This window comes from Typopeltis vanoorti, chromosome 20 (genome assembly GCF_054136105.1).
Source record: "Typopeltis vanoorti isolate ZY-2024b chromosome 20, IOZ_Tvanoo_1.0, whole genome shotgun sequence".
NCBI lineage: Eukaryota > Metazoa > Arthropoda > Arachnida > Uropygi > Thelyphonidae > Typopeltis > Typopeltis vanoorti.
In genome coordinates this window covers 1,301,280-1,325,708 of record NC_143568.1, presented here as the reverse complement: position 1 = coordinate 1,325,708, position 24,429 = coordinate 1,301,280, and the positions used below count along the sequence as shown (strand labels likewise).

The following is a 24,429-nucleotide window of genomic DNA, read 5'->3' as shown; positions in this document are numbered from 1 at the left end:
GGCTTCTTATGTTGATAGTATCAATCTTTACATGATTTTGTGATTAATATTGTGGAATGTATGTTTAAATACTAGTTCTGTGTAAACCTCCCTAAATATGGTTTAGAAACAAATTGTAAATATCAAGTTAAAGTTGTAAACATGTTTTATTTTTATATAAGGTATTTATAGCATTGCCAGCTGAGGTTTTCTCCTTCTGGAAACTTGTGTTTTTCATCTCACAACCAATCAACCTGGCCAGGAGAACATACAAAAATTATTTTTTTGGCATACTTCTAAAATTATGGCTACAAGAACTAATCTGTATAGGTTATGGATCTTGAGGATGGTTTGTAAGTGCCATGGATTATCCTATCCACTTGGGTTCTTAGAAACTTGCTTATAGGGCAGTTAATCGTATCTGCATTGTTTGCTGTGTCTGTAAATTGTGTGTGTGTTTTCTTTTAGTTGGTTTGGCTGTTTTCAGGAGGAAAAATCTTATCGCTTCTGTATGAAGCTGGCTTACCCACATTAAATTGAAAAGCTCTGATAAAAGGTTCTTCATGTCTTAGATGGGATTCAGATTTGGGTCTTTCCATCCAAAGTTTGTAATACTGACTGAACTCCTGAGGCTCTGCTGCAGATTATTTTGTAATGTTATATAAAATCAAGTGTAATGACAAGGATGCACTCTGTCTGCTTTTATTTATTATCATATGAATCGCTTTATAAAGGAAAAGTGGCTTTGAACTTATCAGAACCTGAGATAGTGAAATCAGTAACAAAATGACAGTAACTATGAAAATAGATAATGTGAAAAACATTAACTGCACCTAAATGGAGAACCCATTATAACAAGTACAGTATTTTAGCTATTTAGGCAAAATTGTTAGAGAAGGGGACACATTAAATATAGAAATAGATAATAAATATGTAAAGCATTTGAGGAACCAATTTATATTGAATAAGAAAGAAATTAGCTAAGAAATTTTAACCAGTTAGGTTAGAAGTGAAATAATTAATCATGCGCTAGAGACCAGAGATTTCAGAATCCTGAAAAAAATTAGAGTGAATAAATGGAACTGATGATAAAATCTTGTAAAAAGTAAAGATGTTAGAAAGAAGTGTGTGAACAGTGCAAGTCAAAGGTGTTAATGTCACTTATGTGACCTGAAAGGTTTGCAGAAGAGGACCAAGATCCAGGTGATTGATTCAGTAAGTAGTACCTTAGAGGTCAGAATGCGTGGCTGACAGTATAGAGCCTTTTTAAATAATAAATTAATTTGGAAGAACATTGTTTTTTGGGAGCTAATAATAATAATAATGTAAACTTAATCATGTAATACTGTCATATTATCATATTATACAGGAATGTATCCTGTACATTCCTACATTACTAGGAATTTGTGAATTCCTTCTATAGTATCACTTTATCACTTTTTTTTTATCTCTTCTGCAGCCATTACATTCACTTTTGAAGTCATCTTCTTCTGATCACAGTCATTCACCTTTATTATGTTCCAGTTCTCACACCTCCACTCAAACATATTTCTAGTTTGGCTGACTCTGCATAATGAAGATATCTAGAGAGAGAGAGAGAGAGGGAGTTAGTGAAATGCTAGAACTATAGTCAGTTTGGCATTAGTTTAGCTTTAAACTGGTTCCTTTTGCATTTTTTTTTCTTACATACAAACATCACAGAAAGATTCCACAATGCTTTATCTATGGTATCACTATAAAAATTAAAAATTGATTCCCCCCCCCCCCTTTAGGGATATATTTTATTTGTACTAAAACACTGGTGTTTTGTTTTTAAAAATGTGAAGTTTCATTAAGAATCAAACATCTTTCTGTTGCATTCAAATATAAGCCATAGTGTGAAAACCACTAATCTAGTGACTAAGAATCATTAATATAATGAACTGCGTACATTATATTAATGTATGCAGTTTCGACTATATCGACAGAGCTACTGCTCTGTCGATATAGTCGAAGCCCTTTGGTTGGAAAGACCTGGGTTCAATTCTGTCCATGATGTGAGGAACCTCTATCTGGTATCTTTTGACTAAACATGAGTTAGCTGGTCTCATACGGAGGTAGAGTTTTTTTTTTTTTTGTCCCTCATAACAGACAAACCAGCCCATGAACACACATGGATCTACGGTCATAAAATACATACTGAATCCCTTACTAGGAGGGCTCAACCAGTTCTAAGGGACAGTGGAGGAACAGGGGGAACTTCATACAAATAAATTAATATATTCCTCTTAAATCAACTGTCATTTGCTTTAAATAAATACTTTTGCTAGATGATGCAATAGTAAAACTATTATCAATAATTGTTCTGATTTCTTTATTTTAGCATGTTGAATAGATTGAAAGATTATACTAGATATATTACTATTCAAAATTTCATTTTATTTGCACTGAATTTAATGAACGAATGTTTGATACCATTAGGAAGAACAGGGTTCATCAGATCACACTCCTCTAACTCGGAGAGAAGTTGTTAACGTCCTAATCTCAACATCACATAGTGCTGAATTAAGATTTCAGGTTGGTGTACTTTATTTTTAATATCAAGGTTACTTTTCTGAGATTAATTACATTAAGAAAAGCACTGGTTCAATGTTTTAATTATTAATAGTTGCCAGCTATCTTTTGTGCCAGGCAGTGGATGAAAAAGGATAGATAGAAGTATATTTTTGTGACTGAAAATATTTGCATATGTGGTTTAAATAAAACTGGTAAATTTTATTTTTCTGATGATTTTGGAATAATGCTTTTGCTGTTGTGTGTCTTGAGTTTACATTCCAAAAGTGTCACCCCAGTTTAGCAATAGCCTGTTTTTTAGGTGTTATCACGGAAGTATGATTTGGATGAAATACAAATCTGGATAGATATGATCATAGGCGATCATAAAAAATGGAAATTTTACATCAGTAACATTTTACATTTTTGTCTATAATTCAATTTATTATCATACTATTTGAAACTGGAGCATAAGCTAATGATATAGATGGTGTTATTTGTAGCATATAATTTTGTATCATTTCAAATTTTTTGTCTAATTTTGCTACAAAAATAGTCTGATTTAGGGATTTAAATTAAACTTGGGGTGGCCCAACAAATCTTAAGAAGAATTGATAAATATCAAATTTCTTTAAATTCTATCTAACCATAGCAAAGAAATTTTTTTGTATAATTTCCAAACATTTTGCCTAATTTTTACCTTCTGATTTGAAAATCAATATTGCAGTCACACAGCATGTTTTAGAGTTAAAAATCAGAATAAAATGTCAATATTGCTTTTTTCTTTTTAATCAGACCATTTGCAGTGGAAACAAATGATTGGATTTAAACAGAAATTGGTATAAAAAATTTAATATTTATATTGCAAATACCAAATATGAAAATCTTTCCAGCTAAAGTAGTCATAATATGTGCACAGATGGACAAAAGAAATCTGTCTTGAAATGTTATTGTATTATTAATTAAAGACTTATTTTGTAAGCTAGCCAAGTAAATAATAGTTTAATATCCAACGTTTCACTGACTAATATCTGTCAACATTTTCAAAGGAATACACTGGTAGGCGATAGAAAGTAACAAAAACTAGGAAACTAACCGACAATTCTAAAAATTATATAAAGTTATCACTGAACGTGAAACAGTGATATGATACGCACGTCACAAGTACAACGTTTTATTTGTTGAGATATTTAATGTAATTTTCATGAAAGTTCATTTCTTTTTGGTTAAATGATCTGATTAGAGTTTTCCATATATCTGGTAAGATTAGGCCTTGATTCTTATTTAGGTTACCTGTTGAACAGGCGACTGTAGCAGCTTCTTTGCAAGTCCTGGAATGGTAGTTCTCTTCTATGTAGGGCATATGACTCATATACCATTCAATATTATGGTTGGTAGAGGCAAAGTGGGAAGAAAGGCCTGATATATCATGTCTATTATTCCTAACATAGCCTATGTGTTCCTTCTTTCTTGTTTCAAAACTTCTTGATGTCTGTCTGATGTAATTGATACCACATGAACAGGGTATGCTATAAACTCCAGAGTATTTGTAGAAAGGATGGTTATCTTTCGGTGATCTTATAAACTTTTGTATGGTCTCAATAGGTTTGAAGGTTACTCTGATATTATAAGGTTTTAGAAGAAGAGCTAATTTTTTGGATATGGTACTAACAAATGGAATTGTTATAGAGCTGATGTATTGGGTTGCATCTCGTAGTCTTTGCTGTTTGTCACTAAAGAGAATCTTGTTGATGATTCTTGTAGGGCAGCCATTTAGGGATAGATCTCTGGAATTTTCATTAATTCTTGTAAGTTGCCAGGGTCTGTGGTACACTGAATAGCTCTTTTTTTAAGCATATGGATGATGCTGAGTTTCTGGGATATGTGGTTACATGAGTCGAAATGGAGGTAGTTCCGGTGTTAGTAGGTTTTCTATATACTGACAGCTTGATGCTATTGTCAGTTTGTTTCTTAATAAGGACATCCAAGAATGGAAGCTTATTATCTTTTTCAAGTTCCAATGTGAACTTGATTGTGTTGTGGAAGCAATTAATTTTGTTTAGATAATCTATTAGATCTTCCTTTTTTTTTCCAAATGATGAAGATGTCGTCAACATACCTAAACCATGTGGTTGGTTTAGGGTTAATTTGAGATAAGATTTGGGTTTCCAAATTTTCTAAGAATAGGTCAGCACAAGAAGGAGAGAGAGGGCTACCCATGGCTAAACCAGTCAGTTGTTTGTATTAGGTTTTTTGCCATGTAAAGTAATTCGAAGTTAAGCAATGCTTGAACAACTTGGTGATGTTTGGTGGGAACAAGTTTTCTAAGATGTCGATGACTTCTGAAACTGGGATATTTGTGAACAGAGCTGTGACATCCAGGCTAGCCAGAATATTATCATCAGAGATACGGACGTTTTTTAATTTTTCCAACAAATGTTGGGAGTTCTTGATGTAAGAATCCGTGTTGTGAATGTGTTCTTGTAACAATTTGGCTAGATATTTAGATAGTCTATAAGTAGGGGAATGGATGCCATCTACTATTGGACGTAATGGTGTACCTTCTTTATGGATTTTGGGAACGCCATATAGTCTTGGGGGTTAATGGATTCATGGATTTAAGTTTTTTGAGTAAGTCCACAAGCCAGTTGGTCATATCACGTAATAGTTCATTGGTATCAAGATGGTTTTTGTGAGTAGGATCTGTGTTGAGAACATCATAGACAGATCTGTCAGTAATTTTGGTATAACGTTATAAAGTTTGGTATATCACAAAAACCATCATGAAAATTACATTAAATATCTCAACAAATAAAACGTTGTACTTGTGACACGCGTATCATATCACTGTTTCACGTTCAGTGATAACTTTATATAATTTTTAGAATTGTCGGTTAGTTTCCTAGTTTTTGTTACTTTCTATCGCCTACCAGTGTATTCCTTTGAAAATGCTGACAGATATTAGTCAGTGAAACGTTGGATATAAAATTATTATTTACTTGGCTAGCTTACAAAATAAGTCTTTAATTATTAATACTAGTGGTCAAGAAAAAGGTTATCGTTATTGTATTATTTTACTGGATAAAAAACATGGATTTATTAAAGCTATTATTTATTTAGTGTTACATAGTCATCATCCTTGTTTTTTCAGGAAGATCAGTTTGGTTTCAGGTAGGGTAGGGAAACAAGAGATGTGATTGGACTGTTAAGAATAGTAAGTGAAAGAAGTCTAGAAGTGAATAAAGAAGTTAACATCTGTTATTTTTTTGAAAAAGCTTTTGACTTTGTAAAATGAGATAAAATGGTGGAAGTAATGGAAAAGTCGGTATCGATTGGAAAGACAGAAGGCTAATTATCTCGCTATATATGGGACAAACTGCCATGGTGAGAGACATATGGTACACAGAACCAGGTATCATTGCACGAGGAGTAAGACAAGACTGTTCTGTGTCACCAATTTTGTTGAATATGTATTCCGAAGCAATGTTAAAAGAAGCACTGGAGAATTCGGAAGAAGGAATAAAGATTGGAGGTAGACAGATATTTGCAATAAGATGCAGATGACAAGGCATTACTATCAAACACTGAAACAGGACTACAACATCTGTTGAACAGATTACTGGAATCCTGTATCAATTATGGAATGAAAAACAAACTTCAGTATAACAGAGAGGGCAAGATCCTCAATAAACTCGCACGTAAAATGCTAAAACAAGCAAGAGCATACCAAACTAATGACATCTTCTCCGAAGAATTTACACTAAGTGAACTAAATTCATCAATCGAGAAAACTGCACCTAATAAATCTCCTGGTAATGATCTTATCTTTGGTCATATGGTCAAACACCTTGGCAAAAACGCCAAAGAACAACTTCTGGACATTCTTAATACCTCTTGGCGAGCAGGCAAACTTCCAAAGGAATGGAAAAAACCAGTTATTGTACCCATCCTGAAACCTGACAAAAATGCTGCAGAATGTCAAAGCTATAGACCTATCGCATTAACTAGCATACTCTGTAAAATTACTAAAAGAATCATACGCTCCAGGCTCATGCACTGGTTGACAAAAAATAAGAAAATTAACTACTACGAAACTGCTTATAGAGCCTGTCATTCGACAACAGATCAATTATTCCACTTCTGCCAAACAATAATAGACTCATTTCATGAAAAACCACAAAAAAGACAACTGCCATATTCCTTGATATGACTGCTGCTTTCGATCATGTTTGGATAAAAAAATTAATACAAACAGTGCATGATATTAGAATTAGAGGAAATGCTTTAATCTGGATTGCTGATTTCATTAGAGGAAGAAAGATCAAGGTTAGAATCAATGCAGCAATATCAAGAGAGCAGAGAACCTGGGTTGGCGTTCCCCAGGGCTTAGTACTCAGTCCCTTACTATTCCTTTTATATGTCACTAACATTCATCCCTGCCTTACAGAAGACACAAAAGTAGCTTGCTAAACAGATGATATAGCCATCTGACACACTAGTGCTAAAATCAAAGAATCAGAGGAGATTCTAAACAAATCCTTGAGAGGATTAGAAAAATGGTCAGATGAACTTAAACTCAAAATCAACCCAGACAAAACAAAACTAAGCACCTTTAGTACAGACAGGAAAAATAGACATTCCTACAATCCCAAAGTCATGATCAACAACAAGCTAATTGAAAAAGTCACAAATCCAAAATACCTTGGTATTACGCTTGATTAGGAATTGCGTTTTGCACAACACATCTCTAACACTTCCAACAGAGCTCTAAAAAAATTAAATATACTGAAAAGGCTTTGTGGAACAAATTGGGGTGCAAAGTCAAAAATCCTCAAAACTACTTACACTATAAGGCCAATAATGGAATATGCAGCACTTGTCTGGTCACCTTCGGCCTCATCGGTAAAGGAAAAATTAGACAAAATACAAGCAAAAGCATCCAAGATTATCATTGGTGCGATCTCATCCACTAATAACATCAGAGCCCAACAGGAATGTGGGCTCAACCTGCTAGAGGACAGACGAAAATTTGCCACCATAAAATTCATAAATAATATCAGAAGCTACCAAAGTGATCATATCTCCCTAAAAACTTATGAACATTGGAATCAAAAATGCAGACTTCATAGATCATCAACTTTACAATATGATGATGCTATCAAGAAGGAAATAGGTCTTGATCAGCTAAAAGCCCACATAAACAAAGAACCTCTATTTTCCATTCCTATACCTCCAAATAATAAACTCTGTACAAAAAAAAGAATCAAAAGAAATGCTCAAAGAAAAAGGCCTAAATACTATCAACCTTCTTTCATCCTCCAAACAGGTTATTTGTTATACCTATGGATCGTCAGACACCAATATGATTAATGGAGGCGCTGGTGTTCTCCTTTTATTCCCAAAAGGTGAAAAACTCTCAATAAAAGTTGGAACTGGGAGAATTGCTTCCAATTTTACCAGTGAACTTGACACAATAAATAAACACTTGAAGCCTACTTAAAATTATCATCATCTCAACAATCTGAGGGAATTATAATTGACAGTGACTCAAGATCAGCTATGGAGGCAATCAAAAATGGCAATACCAAGCTCACACAAGACACCCATAAACTCTTAAATCAACTAAGTGTTCAGGAAAAAGTTTCATTTTACAATGGATTCCTGCTCATGTAGGCATTGATTACAATGAAGCAGCTGATAAATTAGCAAAAGAGGCCAGAGAACTCAATCAAGAAACTCGCATGATAACTCTTGCTGATGCTAATGCACTACCAAAAGCTAAACTAATGCCACTGAAATCAGTGATACAACATCAAATTCCTGAAATCACTGACAGAAAGACCTCCACCACAATGCGACTACGAACAGGAAATTATAGAGGAATGAAGGCCAATACAGATCATACGAGAACATATAGAAACTGCAATAACTGCCCCAATACTGAACTGACAACCACTCACATCTTTACCTGTCCAGCAATTACAGCAGCCTTGCAAGAAATAGATCTTAATCCTGACCAACAGCTCTACACAAACAAAATCATTGACATAGCCAAAGCAGTTCAAGAAACACATGGAAACATCTAAGACTCTTCAAAGGACAAGACAACATCTGTGCTTTCTAGAGTATAGTGCCTATGAGGCTTCTTCCACGATATTTCAGTAGTTTATTATAGTGAGTGAGTGATTTTGTTATGATGGTGTGTCTTATAGTGAGAGCCACCTGTATTATGCTGCGAGCAGTACAGAATCCACATACCTAAAACTGTTTGGAGAGATTGAAGTGAACACCATTTACATCCATACCACTTGCAAAAAGTGTGACACCTTGATATGTGCATGAATTTCATCATCATCATGCGTATTAAGGATTTAGGCCTAGCATAGCCTGTTCCTGCCTTAGAAGTCATCGTTTAAGAGGACGTCCTGGTTTTCTTTTTCCTAATGGCTTGTACTTTAAGACTTGTTTTGGTAATCTTTCTGTTTTCATTCTTTGAACGTGTTCCATCCATTTATGTTTATATTTTTAAATTTTTTTCTATTACTGGTTCTTGGTTTAATTCTTTCATGATTTCTTCGTTTCTTTTGTGATCAAATAGGGTATACTTTGCAGTTTTTCTCATTAACTTCATTTCTGCTGTTATTAATCTTTGTTTGTCTTTTTGTTTTATTGTCCAGATTTCGCTTCCATGCATTAAGACTGGTAAGGTTAATGTATTGTATACTTTTAGCCTGGTTTGTTTTTGAACTAGGTTTGGTTTAAATATAGAGTTAATTACACCTGTTATTTTTAAATATTTTGCAATTTTTACGTTTATATCTTTTTCATTTGTGATCATACATTAGGGATCCCCTATGTCCCAGTTTGCCCAGGACATCCCGGTTTTATTACTTCTGTCCTGGTGTCCCGATATGTTTAGTTCGGGATGCTAAATGTCCCGGATTTTTTAGAATATAAAAATATTAACATTTCTAATAAGAATAAGTACAACTCGTAATATTTTTGGCTGCTTTTAAAAATGTATGTTTACAAAACAAAAAGCAGAGACATATTTATTTTGTAGTTCGGTGAATTACCAGAATGTTAGAATGTTGGGTAAACAATTTAGTTCCATACATTTCATTCAGCCGGAGAAAAGAATGTTAGAATGAGGGAGACAGTCGCTCAACTGTATGTGTAACTAATTGCAACCAGTGCATCTAATTCGTTCGTCTGGTCGGCCGTAAATTTTTAGCAATCTTTTGTCTCAAGCTTAGTTCGCATAGCATACGATATCCTATGGTCCAAAATGTTTCTCACTGGTCGACATGTTTTTGAATATTAATGCACCACGATAGTTCATTTTCTTTCAACCAATGAGAAACATTTCAGACCATCGGATATTGTACGCTATGCGAACTAAGCTTCACATGTCAGGCACTAAATTGTTTTTATATCGCTACAGGGTATGTGATATAACCTAGTTTTGAACTTTACATTTCATATTCTTGCATTCTCGTATTAATTGTGAATATTGTCAGCATTCTTGTATTAATTGTGGATATTGTATTTTTTAAATTAATAAAGTTATACCGTTTGTTACAAAATTCCCAAAACAAAGTGTAATTTTAATGAAAAATTGAAGGATCTTTTTCCTTTTATTTTCATAACAAAAAGCAGTGATTGTGATGATAGCTCAAGAGTGAAATGTAGCGTGTGCCATGCAGAATTTAACATTGGCCACGGAGGTAAGGCAGATATAACCTGTTCTAAGATCTTGTTATCTATTACTATTTTAGTTCTTGCTGGATCTTGTCCTTTAAAGGCCATAGTTTTTGATTTTTCTGTTGATATTATCATACCATAATCTTTGGCTATCTCATTTAGATCTAAAATAGCTTTCTATAAATTATCTTCAGAATTTGTAATTATTATTTGGTCGTTAGCAAAGAGGAGAATGTTTAAGTTTACTGTAGGAGAAAGTTTAATTCCTTGATGTAAATTTTTATTCCATTTTATTATTATTTCATTTCAGTAGATATTAAAAAGAGTTGCTGAGAGGGGACATCCCTGTCGGACCCTTGGTTTATCTCTCTCGTATATGATAGCTCGTGATTTACATCTTATTTGATTATTTTCATATATACTTGTGATAGATTTCAGGATGTTATTTGGTATTTGTCTTTCTTTTAATATGTTAAATAATATGTTTCTTTTAACTTTGTCAAATGCTTTTTCAAAGTCAATAAATGCATTATGTGTTTCTAAATTGTATTCTCTTCTTTTCTCTATTATTATTTTTTGGCAAAGGGCCAGGTCTATACATGATCGTCCTTTTCTAAATCCATTCTATACTTCTAAAATAAAGTTTTCGGAATATTTCATTAGTTTGCTATTTAGGATTCTGCTATATATTTTGTAACAGGAATTTAGTATACTGATACCTCTATAGTTTTTAGGGTCATTTCTATTACCTTTTTTAAAGATAGGAATCACAATTGCTTTTCTCCATTCTATTGGGGGGGGGGGATACCAGTTGAGTAAATTTTATTTAAAAATAATAAGAGTCTTTCTTTGAATCTTGTTCCTGCGTATTTATATAGTTCTGAACCTAGCTTATCTTCTCCAGGTGATTTTCCGTTTCTTGTTTCTTTCAGGCTGATTTCTAATTTCTCTTTAGTTATTTCCTTTTCATTTTTGTTAATTGTTTGCCAGTTGTCTTTTTTAAAATATTTGTCTGTCCACAATTCTGTGTAGTAAATTAGAAATTCTTCTAATTTCAATTCGGTGTTTAATTTTATGTTTTCTTTGGTATCTGCATTAAAGTGTTTCAAAATCTTATATACATTGGGTCTTATTTTATAAATCATGTTCTAAATTAGAAACAAATTTGTTCCGTGATTCTCGTGTCTTTTTCTGACTTCTCTTTTAGCTATGGCTAAAATAGAATTATTTTATTCTTTTATATTCTATTTCATCTTCTAATCTTTTACTGCTTAACCATTTGTGATAGGTTTCTTTTTCTTTTTGATTATTTCTGTGTGCATGAACTTCTCTTGTTTATTATTCATAAATCCTGTTTTCTGCAGGTATACAATATTCACTATTCACCAATAAAATTATATTTACTCAAGATGGATTGAATAACATTCATAATGATCATTTATGGACTGGTGAAAATTTTCATGCAGCAATTGAAACAGATTTCTAATGCCAGTTGTCACAGTGTGGTGTGAACTTGTTAAAATCAGTTAACAGATTATGTCTGGCAATCATTGGAGAATAATATACCTGCATTTTTTATTGCAAAATGAACTTATCTTCTTTTGTAGGATGTCCTTTTTTTGATACAAAGGTGTATGTATTTCCATAATGATGGAGCTTCACTGCATTTGTCCTGTCAGATTTCCAAGTCCTAACTGTTCATCTGGTCAAGCAGTTCATGTATGTGCAAAAGGTTAATGTTAGGGATGCATTTCATGGAGAATTTTCATTGCTGCAGACAATTGATATTGCCAACTGCTAACCATATATAATCTTACTGGATAAGCACATAAGTGTTATTGAATAGTAATGTTTGGTGTGCATGCAAACAAAATTCTCCAAGTAGTTGTCAAAAAACATCACTTAGACAGTAAAATAAGGTTCCCTTTTTAGAAATTCAAATTTCAGTTAAGTAAAGATTATCATCTGAGAACTAGTTAAATAAATTTATATAGATGAGGAAAGTCAGTCAAAATGCCAGATTTTACATTATACAAGTGTAAAGACTGAAATGTTATTAATCTTTCTATATTTCTAGCTAGTCTTCTGCTTTTGTTTTGTTTTTTTCCCTTATAACAGAAAAAAGTTTAGTCTTTTAAAATTATTTAGTTATACTTATTATTAATTATCAGGTTTGTATCTAGATTATTTCTTTAGTTAATTATAATTAAATTGAATCAAATTAACAAACCTTCTCAGTAGTGGGGAGGTGCTTAATGGTCAAAGCTGTATAACTGAGAGGAGACCTCCACATTGCCTTTTAAGGAATGCGGAGAACCCACCAGAGCTTCTGACTTAATGTCCAATTCTCACCTTCTCATGGTGCACCCTGTTAGGTATCTACTTGGATACTCAACGAATGAGGATGGACTGACAATTTGGGAATTTAGCCAACCAAATGTATTCTTATTGGCTTAAACCACAATATAAAACGATGGTACAACATGACAGAATTTCATTCCGGCTGGGGCGTCGCCCAGTTAAACAAGACCGCCGTTGTGTTCGCCAGGGAACCAGAGCGAACAGTGAAAAGTCAGCTACTGGAACAAATCTGAAAATACACCCCACGTCAACATCACCAGAGTTAAAGATCGGTACTATCAACATAAGAAGCCTGAATGGCAAAGAAATGGAGCTAGCTGAGGAATTAGATGAGTACCATATCGACATAATAGGGGTGACTGAAATAAAAAAGACAAGAACTGGTGAGATCTTTCTGAGCAATAAATACAAAATGTTATACTCAGGCAATGGCCATCAAGGAAATGGAGTAGCAGCCATAGTATTCAACACTAAATATGAGACTAATATTCTTGATTGGCTGGCAGTCTCAAGCAGAGTGATGTGAGCCTATGATCCCACGCTACTTCTTCCTTCATAGAAGGTTCTATGAAGGAAGAAGTAGTGGAATTTTTTTGAGGATTTAGAGAAAGCAACTGACAATGAAAAATTGGTCGTTGTTGAGGATCTAAATAGCAGAGTAGGAAATGATTATCAGACATACAACAATATTTTGGGAAAATTTGGAGAAAAGAGCAAAGCTAATAATAATGGCGAATACCTGTTGGATTTCTGCTCATGACATGAACTAATGATGTTTTCTCACTGGTGCAGAACACTAGAGTGCACAGAGGATTTGAAATTGGAAGTGATCAACATTTAGTTGTGACCAGGATAAAATTGAATTTCATATTGAAAAGAAGAACATGTAAGAAAGTTTCAAAGCAAATAAAAGTTGAGCAGCTCTCAGACGTGAACTGTAGACTAAAAGACCCAAACATTATTCCAAAAAAATGAAAGAGTTTTGGAACAGGAACCAAACCTTGGAAATTCATTGGCAACCCCTAAAGAAAACCCTGATTGATTCAGCCAGAGAGGCATGTGGTGAGGTTGTCTGCAAGGATAGAAAAATCAGAACTCCATGGTGGACACAGGAAGTTAAAGAGGCAGTGAAGGAAAAGAAGAAAGCTTATCAAAGGTTTCTGGAAAATAAGTCTGCTTGTGCTCTTAGAGAATACAGAGACAAATGTAAGTAAGTTGAACACTGTGTAAAACGACCTAAACAAAAGTCATGGGAAGACTTTAGTAAGAACATAGAAAATAAATATCAAGAAGGTGGCAAGATATTCTGGAGGTTGTTGAAGAAGCTTTGAAATTGAGGAAAGAGTGCTGTAAAAGGAATTATCCTTGAAGTATGGAATAATTACTTTGAAAAAATGCTAAATGATACAATCAGTGACAGCACAGTGGTAAAAAACACTTACCAGGTATGCAATCAGGAATACATATCCAACTTGAATTAGAAAAATGCCATCAAAAGACTGAAATGTTCACGCATGGAGGTATAAAAGTCTTACAATGGCAGCACTGCATAATTCAGAAGGTATGGACATAGGGACGAATTCCAGACGAATGGAGTAGAGCTTTCACAGTACCCATATAAAAAAAAGGAAATAAAACTGAATGTGAGAATTACAGAGGTATTTCTCTACTGAGTGTTCCTGGTAAGATTTACACAAGTATACTTGAGAAACGTTGAGAAGGATTGTGGAAGAGAAGCTTGGTGAAGAACAAGCTGGATTCAGGCCAAATAGAGGCTGTCAGGATCAGATTTTCACTTTACGACAAATAGTTAAGAAGTCATGGGAATATAACAAAGATCTGTATTTAAGTTTTGTAGAGCTGGAAAAAGCATATGACAAGGTGCCAAGAGAGAAGCTATTCAAAATAGTGCAGTTTTATGGTGTGAGTGTGGCATTATATCAAGCAATACTTTGTCTTTATTGAGTTGTAAGTAAGCAGTTAGAATTGAAGGAAGTACAGGAAGTTGGTTTAGTGTTAAATCTTGCAATACAAGGATGTACATTATCCCCTCTGTTATTCATTATCTATATAGATCACATTATGAAGGAAAGTGGTATTAAACCTGATATCAAAATTGGAGATGTTAATGTCTGCTCTTCGCTTTATGCAGATAATGTTATACTTCTAAATAAATCTGCAAGATTCCCTGACTAAATTGAATAAATGTTGTAATAGATATGGTATGAAGGTCAGCAATAAAAAGACAAAGACAATGAAAATATGCAGAAGCATTGAAAATATCAGTTGCATTTTGAGTGGAGAACCTGTAGAACAAGTAAAACATTTGAGCTACTTGGCATGATTTTTAGTGAAGATGGTAAATTAAATATGGAAATAGACAACAGAATCAACAAAGTTGGTAGGAAGTAATTGACTTTCAGTAAACAATTATTCAAATAACAACACAATGTAAATATATTGTAAATACCAAAATTTTCGACTTTTAATATATAACATCATAAACAATCCAGCGTTTCTTTTGTTTTTATAATTTGTTTTGTAGTTTCATTTTATGGTGTTTTTCTATATAATTTATTAATTGTTTACGTGCTCTATTTTCAAGAAATTCAAAGCAATATAATTTTAATTTCAGTTTTGTGTATTTTATTATTGTAAGCTAAAAAAAAGCCATAAAATGTGTAGCAGATTTTTGATTACTAGCATGAATTGTTAAAAAAAATATATTTTTTTAAAATTTATTCACAGAGATCTATTTAAAATGCATAAATTTAGGATTACTAATGTGAATATTATTTTGGCATTCTGCATAAGACATATAGAAATAAAATAGTTGATTGAAAACTGGAGATCACAGTTCTGAGAGTTCTGAAGACAGTTAGGTAGTGGACAGATTATGTCAATAGCAGAACCTTGTTAGAAGTGAAGTTATTAGAGGACTAAATATTATAAGTATTCAAGAACATGAGAGCATATCAAATTTTGTGTAATCACTTAGCAAAAACAAGTGTTAGAGGCAAAATGATGAAGGTTATTTAAAAGCTAACAAATTGGAGACCTGACAAATTATAGACCATTAAAGGGATAAAAATCCTATGTTGTTATATCCACCTTTGCTTCGAATTGCCTTCGCCGATAGTTTTTCGGCATTGAAACTCATAGATCGTAGTTCTCGATCTTGAGTTTAACTTACTGGCTATATAACAACATAGGATTTTTATCCCTTTAATATCTATTAAGTTGCCAGAAAACTAGCCGTTTGGCTTTTCATTTTAATTACAAAATATAAGCACACCTTTATGGCATTCGTATAGTGAAGGTATGCAAGTTCTTTTCACTAAGCTTTGATATCTTCCAGGTCTACCTACTCACTGATGAGACCTCAAAAAAGGTTGAAACCGGTCTGGGTAGTGACCTCTCCTCATAATGTAATGACAGTATTACATCTCCTAGGAGCTGTGTTTTACATTATGAGAGAATATCAAGAACAGTGAGGGAGCTTGCTTCACCTTTGCTTTGAATTGCCTTCGCCGATAGTTTTTCAGCATTGAAACTCATAGATCGTAGTTCTCGATCTTGAGTTTAACTAACTGGCTATATAACAACATAGGATTTTTATCCCTTTAATATCTATTAAGTTGCCAGAAAACTAGCCGTTTGGCTTTTCATTTTAATTACAAAATTATAGACCAGTTAAAAAGAAGAAAGAAAATTGTTTGACATTAAACTAGTCATGAAGTCTAATTGTGTTGGACTGTCATAATATCTGCTACACTACCTCAAGGATATGTACCAAAAATTTATGACAGGGATGATGAAATAACATGCAATGTCACTCTAACATCTACCCCAGTAAATCGTACTTGGACCTGTAGAGGTTGGTCAGAATTATGGCTGAAGCAGCTAAGGCTATGAGGCCATGTATTATGTTTATTAATTGCAAGTGTTCTTCTGGAAGAACACTTGTAATTATCAGATTGTTTTGCAGGATGAAAAACTCAATTTTCTGGGAAGAAAAATTCTATCCCCCCCCCCCCTATATGAGACTTGCTAGTGTCTAATCAATTGAAAAGGTCTTATCATCTGATGGTGAGAAACACTGGGATTTTGCAAAACTAGTTGAGTGTATTTATAAATAACTTTATTACTTTAGTACCAATTGTTCCATGTGATAAAAATACCAGTAACACAATTGCATTAGTGTGTTTACTATGTATTGCAGCATTCTTTTTTTTTTCATGTATCATGTAGAATTGAGATCATCATCATCATCAAATTCCTGCCATGTACCCTCAAGGGGTGTACAGGATATGACAGTACTACATGAAAAAATTACATCATTACTAACTTCCTATCTACAATTTTCCTCCAAATGTAGAATTGAGATACATGAAGAAAAGAATACTGTCTTTATTAAGCAACAAATTATGATTCATTAATTTTACAGCCTGTTTTACTGGCCTCTTCAGTGTGTTGTTATAAAAAGTCTTAAGAGAGTTGTGCTCAGCAGCAACTGCTGTTTTTCATTTATGATAAAAAAAAAAAAAAAAAAAACTGCAGGTAGTTTATGTGATCAAAATTGTTCATGATAAAATTTTTGCTCAAGTGTCAGGGTCATATGAATGAATTGGAATACAAGCTGACATAACAGAAAATTAAACAGTGCCAACATAAAAGTGAAACGAGTCTTCATAATGTAACATGATTTGCTTGTGCTAAAGTTCTTGCGATTTGGGGGAAAAGGATAACATTAATTAAGACAGGCAGTTTTGGGAGCACTTCTTCCAATAAATAGGATAAATGTAACCCATCAGACCTGTTGAGATTGGGGCAGTATAGCAAAGCTTTACAGTTCATATAATCATCCTGGGTGAAAATGAATTTTATATAATTTTGATGCTTTTTTCACGTAACAGTTGCAGATCTGCAGAATTGGCCAAAGCAGATAAATCACATATGCTAGATCTAGGGAAGGCCAGTGGGGAAGCTGTTCCAGAACTTAGAACAAAAGGAAGCTTGCAGACAGTTATCCATTGTTATTCCATTGTAAATGTTATTTTTCATTTTTGACTATTCATTTACTTTAATGCTGTATTATTATTATTTTCATGACCCCCCATTGGAGTCTCATAAGACTTATTGCAGAAGGTCAATGCTAAACAGTGCAGTCTGTTGTTTGTACCATTCATTAAACTTATTCATTGTTTGCACTTTTAACCCCTCTGAGGCAGTGAAGTACGTGCTCATATCACTCTAATTGGGAAAAAAAAACTACTTACCATCTTATTCACTATTTCTTTCTGCAACTTCTGGGGATTGCCTCTTGTTCTACCATATAATAAATCACATCACTGTCCGTCTGATAATAACCTTACAACAGTTTAAATATCTATTTTCAATAGAGATGCTTAAGCTGTTGAAATCATATTCCCCTTCAACTTCTATCTACCAAACTCTGTACTTTGCTTGCTCTCCTCATAACCAACAATCCTGATAGCATTTTTTGTTATCTCTCTCTGAACCCTAAATCTTGGTGACCATATCCGAGTGCTGAAATTGATGGAATTGCTACCCTTTTATCTCTCATTGTCAGTGTTCTCCTCAGTACTGTAACAGTTCTCTGAGTTGTATTCATAATCTTGGCAATATGTTCTCTGAACTTCGAATTTATATCTACAATTACCTCAAGATCCATTGCTCTTCCTCCACTTCTTCCAGTATAATCCACCAAGTGAGTATGAAGTATCCTAAATTTCAAAACCTTATATTTAGTTGCTTTAAACAGATCTCTCCATTTACTATTATTATAATTATATTATTATTATTATATTACTGTTATATTATTATTATTATTATTAATAATAATAATCTTCCCAAGATTCACATTTTCTGCAAGCAACTGAACATCTCCCTGATCCAGTGACAATGTCAGCAACATAAAAATTGAAGAATAATGGTCCTAGTACTGAATCTATGGAACTCCAATTGTAATCTTCTTACTCCCTGATACTGCTTTAATACATGAATGGATGAGAACATGGTATCTTTCAGTGAATTGAAGAAACCTCATGGCACAAGTATCTCTTAAATCATCAGGAAGGTTATGTGTTTCTAAAGTGCCTTGTTACTGATGATGATGAAAAATGAATCAACCACTATGAGCTAGAAAGCAAATGACAGAATATAAGGTAAGAAGATGTGGCTTGAACTTTCTGGGATTTACAAGAATTAGTCCCTGTGAATTTCTTAACGAAAACAGCATTCAGTTCATCATTTAAATTCATCTCTGTTCTTAAGTCAACAGCCCTGAGCTTGTCAGCATAACTAGCAAGCTGAGTTGTTGACTTAATAACTCTCAATAGCAAAAAATATTCATAAATAGATTTAATAACCTTTTGGTGTATGCTTTTGCAGGTATTCTAAATTTCTTCCTCTCTTGGGAGAAATAGGTTGTAATGGTTGAAGCCTTTTAAAGGCATTAGCATCACAAATTATATATTTTGGAAAGTACAAACACTTCACTTGTAAATACAAAAACAAGATATGTCGTTATTATTTTTTTTTATTACTGCATATTATGGAATCTGTGATGTATAGATATTCTACATCAGTTCATTATACCAATGATAACCAATACCAATGTGATATACCAACTTGGTAAGTAATTTCATGTGGTAATTAATTTTTTTTTAAAATGGAAATGTTAAGTTATCATTATGAACATGATTCAGACCTCCCTTCCTTCCCTTTCTTTGTATATGCTGATGTATATCAAGAGATTTTTTTCTCCATTTGTCAAAATAATTTTATATATATGTACATATTGTATTATCTTATTTAGGGTGTGAATTTGGCTGGAGCAGACTTATCTCGCTTAGACTTAAGGCACATTAATTTCAAATATGCCAATCTTCGTCAAGCAAAGCTGACTGGTGCTAACCTTAGTTATTGTTGTTTGGAGCGTGCTGATCTTTCACATGCTAATCTTGAGGTATTTTATTTATATTTCTTCATTTTTCAGATATATCTGAAATAGATATAATATAAATTTCAGATATAGTAATTGATAGCTTAATTCTGTAATAAGCTCATTAATATGATGAGATGAATTCAATTTTTAATTTTATTTGAGTAGTGAGAGAGAAAAATATAGCTTTTGCAAGTAATATGAATTTATTTTAATATGATCACCACAAGAAATCCAGAACATTTTAAGCAGAATCATTTTTCATTGTTTTCAGATTTTTAATGCATTTTCATTGTGTTCTTTGATTTTTTTTTTTTTTTCAAAAAAAAAAAAAAGAAAAATCTTTCTCACTCTTGATACTAGGATGTCCTAGCATTAAGGTTGAGTCAGTCTATACCTCCATCACTGTCAGTCTTTAAGCTAAGCTGTTTATAATCCTCTTCAATTGAAATCTGCTTCTACCTTATCAAACAGCCTTGGAATTTTATGAGACTTACTACTCTCATCCTGGAACTCTTCCCTTCCTCTATTAGATTTAACTCTTCCTGCTAATGACAGTATTCAACACAGATTTTGTCCTCTGTCTTCCTAAATATAATATACCTGTCATTTTATACTTCCTTCATCAGCTCAGTTTTACTAATCATTTTTGACTTGTGTGTGTATGTGTATGTACACAATAGTCGAATTCTACATGAATTCTACCTGATCCTTCTGATGACGTGTAATCAAGTATGGTAGCTAACTACTGCTAGGTTCATATGTACTCATGCAACCTCACGCACACACAACTGTCCTTACACACAAAATGCATTTAATCTCCATTCTCAGTCACTCCCTCCCTTTCTCAAATGATGTTTGTTCTTGTGCTCACACAGTCACTTGCCTTCGGGCATTTACTCAAGCTCCTGCATCTCACCCTAACATGCGAGTTTTCTTGACTTTTTGCATGCGTTGTCTTATACAGCAGCTTCTCTGAAACATCATCAAATTATTGATGTGGATCCTTAAAGGATGTATAGGATATTGTGGATAGCTCTATATGATTGATTATATTATTACTAGCTGCTTATCAAGAATTTCCTTTTAGATGAATCAGTTATTTCAGGAAATTGGTCTTCTAAGGCACCACTGATTACAATCTTGATTTTTCTTACATCTTTTCCTGCCATCACACTCCTGTTTTACTAACATTTCTTCTCCCATTCTTTTTATGTGATCACACTACGTTAGATTAACTTAGCTTACACATTCTTGAATGCTAGTGATGTCAAGTTCCTTTCTGATATCTTCATTTTTAATATGATTCCCTTATTGATACCATCTATTCACTCTTCAATTTTTTCCCTATAACTCTCATATCAGTGGTATCTGTTGATTTTGAATACTGCCTTTTAAGCTGTGTTTTGGCTAATTTTTCTCTTATTCCACATAAATTTATTTAGTTGGCTTCCATCATCCCAGCATAACTTATTCAGTTAGATCTTTCCAAATTTAATTTAGTTTTCATTAAAAACTGTTCCTAAATTGACTGTAGTATTTACCTGTGCTTGAGGTTCTTCATCTGCTTTGATAATTCAGATTTTCTATATTTCTACTTCTTTCCATAATTTGTCTTTATATTGTTGATCATCATACTTTTTTATTGAATTTAGCTTAAGTCAGGGAAAAACTCCAAGCTGCTGGATTTATTTAGGAATATCACATTATCTGCATAAAGTAAAGAGTTGAGGTGAATATTTATGAGTTTGTTATCTGGTTTAATGCCACTTACCTTCAGAACGTGATCAGTATAGATGATTAATAATGGTGTGGTAACATACGCTCTTACTTACACTTCATATTACATCACACCATCTTCCTATACATTTTAATACTAACAGCAGACTTGGAATTTAGGATAGGCTATATATTATTCTGTATAATCCCATTTGTTTATGTTATATCATTGTAGTGTTTTGAACAGATTTATTCTTGTCAGCTTATTGTATCCTTTTCAGATTTGCAGAACTTAAATGCATATCCTGGTTATATTTCGATGGCTTCTTGACTATTTCTTGTAAATTAATGTAAAAATCTAGTCTGACAACTCTTATTTGCACCTGGAACAGTTTGTTCTTTCCCAAATTTTCTTCCACAATTTTTTTTTAATCTCTTCTCAAGTATACTCGCATAAACATTAATTAAAACACCCACTAGGGAAAGCTTTGTAATTCTCTCATTTTATTTTCCCTTTTTTACAGATGAGTACTATAATAGCTGTACTCCATTCATCTGGAATTTGACCTTCTGACCAGGGTCATACATTCCGGCCGTGCTAGGTGTGCAGTGCACGCCAAAGGAATAGCAATATCACAGATGTTATATTTTTGCATTTATTCCTGTTGAAGATTCCCTTAATTGTTTCCTGGCTTCATGAAGAGGACGCTTTTTGACATGTAGACATTGAATCACATTTGCATTAATAGCCTGGGTGTGTGGTCACAAATACAAACACCTTTAAGCCTTTTGAACAGATGTAGAAATGGTGCAGCAGTTCAAATTCTTAGCATTCCAGTGGTTTTTTAAACTACCTAGAAAGTGAGGCAAAGTGTACACTGAGACAATGGCACCCAGAAATCAGTGGCTGTAATTGGTTATTGTGTTAATCAATTCGATTGAACGTTGTCATTTGTCATGAGTTGCTGCTTTTGTTTTCTGAGTTTCATCTGTTTTGCATGCATGAAGTGTGAATTGACTTGTTAGGGCACTGATATAGACAAGTAATTTTCTATAAATAATTTAATGACTTTTTTGCCCATATTTACAATGGGAAACAGTGCTGACGATCTACTGAACTTTCTGTTTTCTGCCAGAGCTTTTGTGGATTGTGTGATTATACTCAAAGGAGTTGGAACTTGTGTATAAATAAGTGAAATGAGCAAAATTATTTCACCTTTTTTGTTCGATCCAGAAAAATAATAATTACTTTTTCCAATTTCTGTGCATGTTATATGGCTGTATTTAAAAATTGTATCAAAATTCAAATTATTCGTGTCTTAGTCTAGTATATTTGCCAAAAATAATCTAATCTCGCCATTTATGTGCTTTATAGCTGTTGTTCATTTGACCTTTATGCTTTCCATATGTAAAATTATATTAATTGATAAATGAAAGTATTCAAAGTTATCCTACAATTAATTGCATTGAACCAATTACAATGAGTGCTGATGCACTATTCACTCTTAAAACTTTCATACATCAATAGAAATGCAATCATATGGTCAAATTGACATGAATTTTGTAGCTTGGGTTGCATAAGCCACATGACCTCACACCCAATTACAGGGTGTTCGGGATAAATTTGACATATTTATAATTAATTATATTTTTCCGTAAGTTACATGTATTAACACACACTTCTCTTCATTTAAAAGTTTGGACCCTTCTTCATTCACATACAAGATGTCAGAAAGGATGGATAGCTGGAACCTACCTGAATCATGGAAGAGAATAACTTGTATCATGATGATTCGTGCCCGCCATCAAAATAAGGATATTACGACTGCTGCCCAATGCTCCCTGAATACAGTAAAAACAATCAGGCATGAACTAGAGACTTGCAATGGTGACTACGAGGATGTAGCAAGAAGAAAGATCCCTAGCAGACGATCTGATTGCGTTCGTACAGCAGAATTCCTCGCAAATCTGCAGGAACAGGTGTTGAAGAACCCTGGCATTGGAATTCGGGCTTTGTTCGTGGAGTTGCTAACTGTAGTCAAGCCCTGGATAACAAGGGTAGCCAATGGTAGGCCATATGTATGGCAGCAGGATTCGGCCCCTTGCCACACCTCTGGGAAAAGTCAAAAATGGTTGTCTGAAAATTTCTACGACTTCACCAGTCCAAATGTTTGGCCTCCAAACTCCCCAGACCTTAACCCCATGGATTATTTTGTATGGGGCGCAGTTGAAAAAGACACCAATCGCACTTCCAGTAATACAAAAGCCCAGTTAATGGATAAAATTAAAACAGTTTTTGCGGCCCTTCCCAGGGAGACTGTAGCATCAGCTTGTTCGAGGTTCCGAAGCAGAATTGAAGCTGTGATCGATGCTAATGGTGGTTATTTTGAGTAAATCTTGTTGATAGTATTGTAATTAACTCTGCCTGTAATGTTTTTTTGTCAATTCATTAAATTTAATAGATACAAAGAAGATTTTCTTTTTCCTTACGAAACTGTCAAATTTATCCCGAACACCCTGTAAATAGGCATGTGACGCCACTGCTTCTGACCTAAGATTTCTGAATTATGCATTTTGGTCATTTTAAAACTTTTATACCATACCTTGATAAATATTTGAGCATTTCTGGTCAAATATCTATTCCAACTACTTTTCTACATTTCAGTTTTCTAATGTTTTTTCTATATCAAGTAAGGAATATGTAATTTTGATCGAATATTTTTACTCCTTTTCTATTACTGCTTTTACTGCTCAGATTTAACAATCTTTCAAAAATAATTACTTCAGGCATCCAAGAATATCTTTTATCTTCATTTTTTTTTCTTCACTTTTATCATATCTGATTTCTTTTTCATTACTTTTTTCTCCATTTCTAAGCTTTTGAATAGCATCCAGCATTTTGCCATCTTTATTCTTACCAAAATTTTTCCCATGATTTGTGTTTAGCTATTTGTATGTTAGCCTTTCTAAGCAGAAGAACTTATGGTAACTCAAGAGGGAAAAGGGGAAGTCCTAGAAAAGAAGAAACACATCAAAAGTTTGCAACAAGTGCATTAACATGTGCTCTTCAAGAACACAGAGAATAACATAAGAAAAGCACATGTTAATGCACTTGTTGCAAACTTTTGATGTGTTTCTTCTTTTCTAGGACTTCCCCTTTACCCTCT

At 33.4% G+C, this 24,429-nt stretch overlaps 1 protein-coding gene across 3 annotated transcripts in view; it reads left to right on the top strand.

The window, feature by feature from the left end:
* Positions 1-24,429, top strand: part of LOC150095189 (BTB/POZ domain-containing protein KCTD9) — a 156,892-nt gene that overhangs the window by 72,447 nt on the left and 60,016 nt on the right. For all 3 annotated transcript variants that reach the window (XM_090409700.1, XM_090409699.1, XM_090409698.1), the window contains exons 7-8: positions 2,440-2,535; positions 19,418-19,567. In XM_090409700.1, the coding sequence (XP_090265826.1) occupies positions 2,440-2,535; positions 19,418-19,567 (246 nt within the window). The remainder of the gene's footprint in view (positions 1-2,439; positions 2,536-19,417; positions 19,568-24,429) is intronic.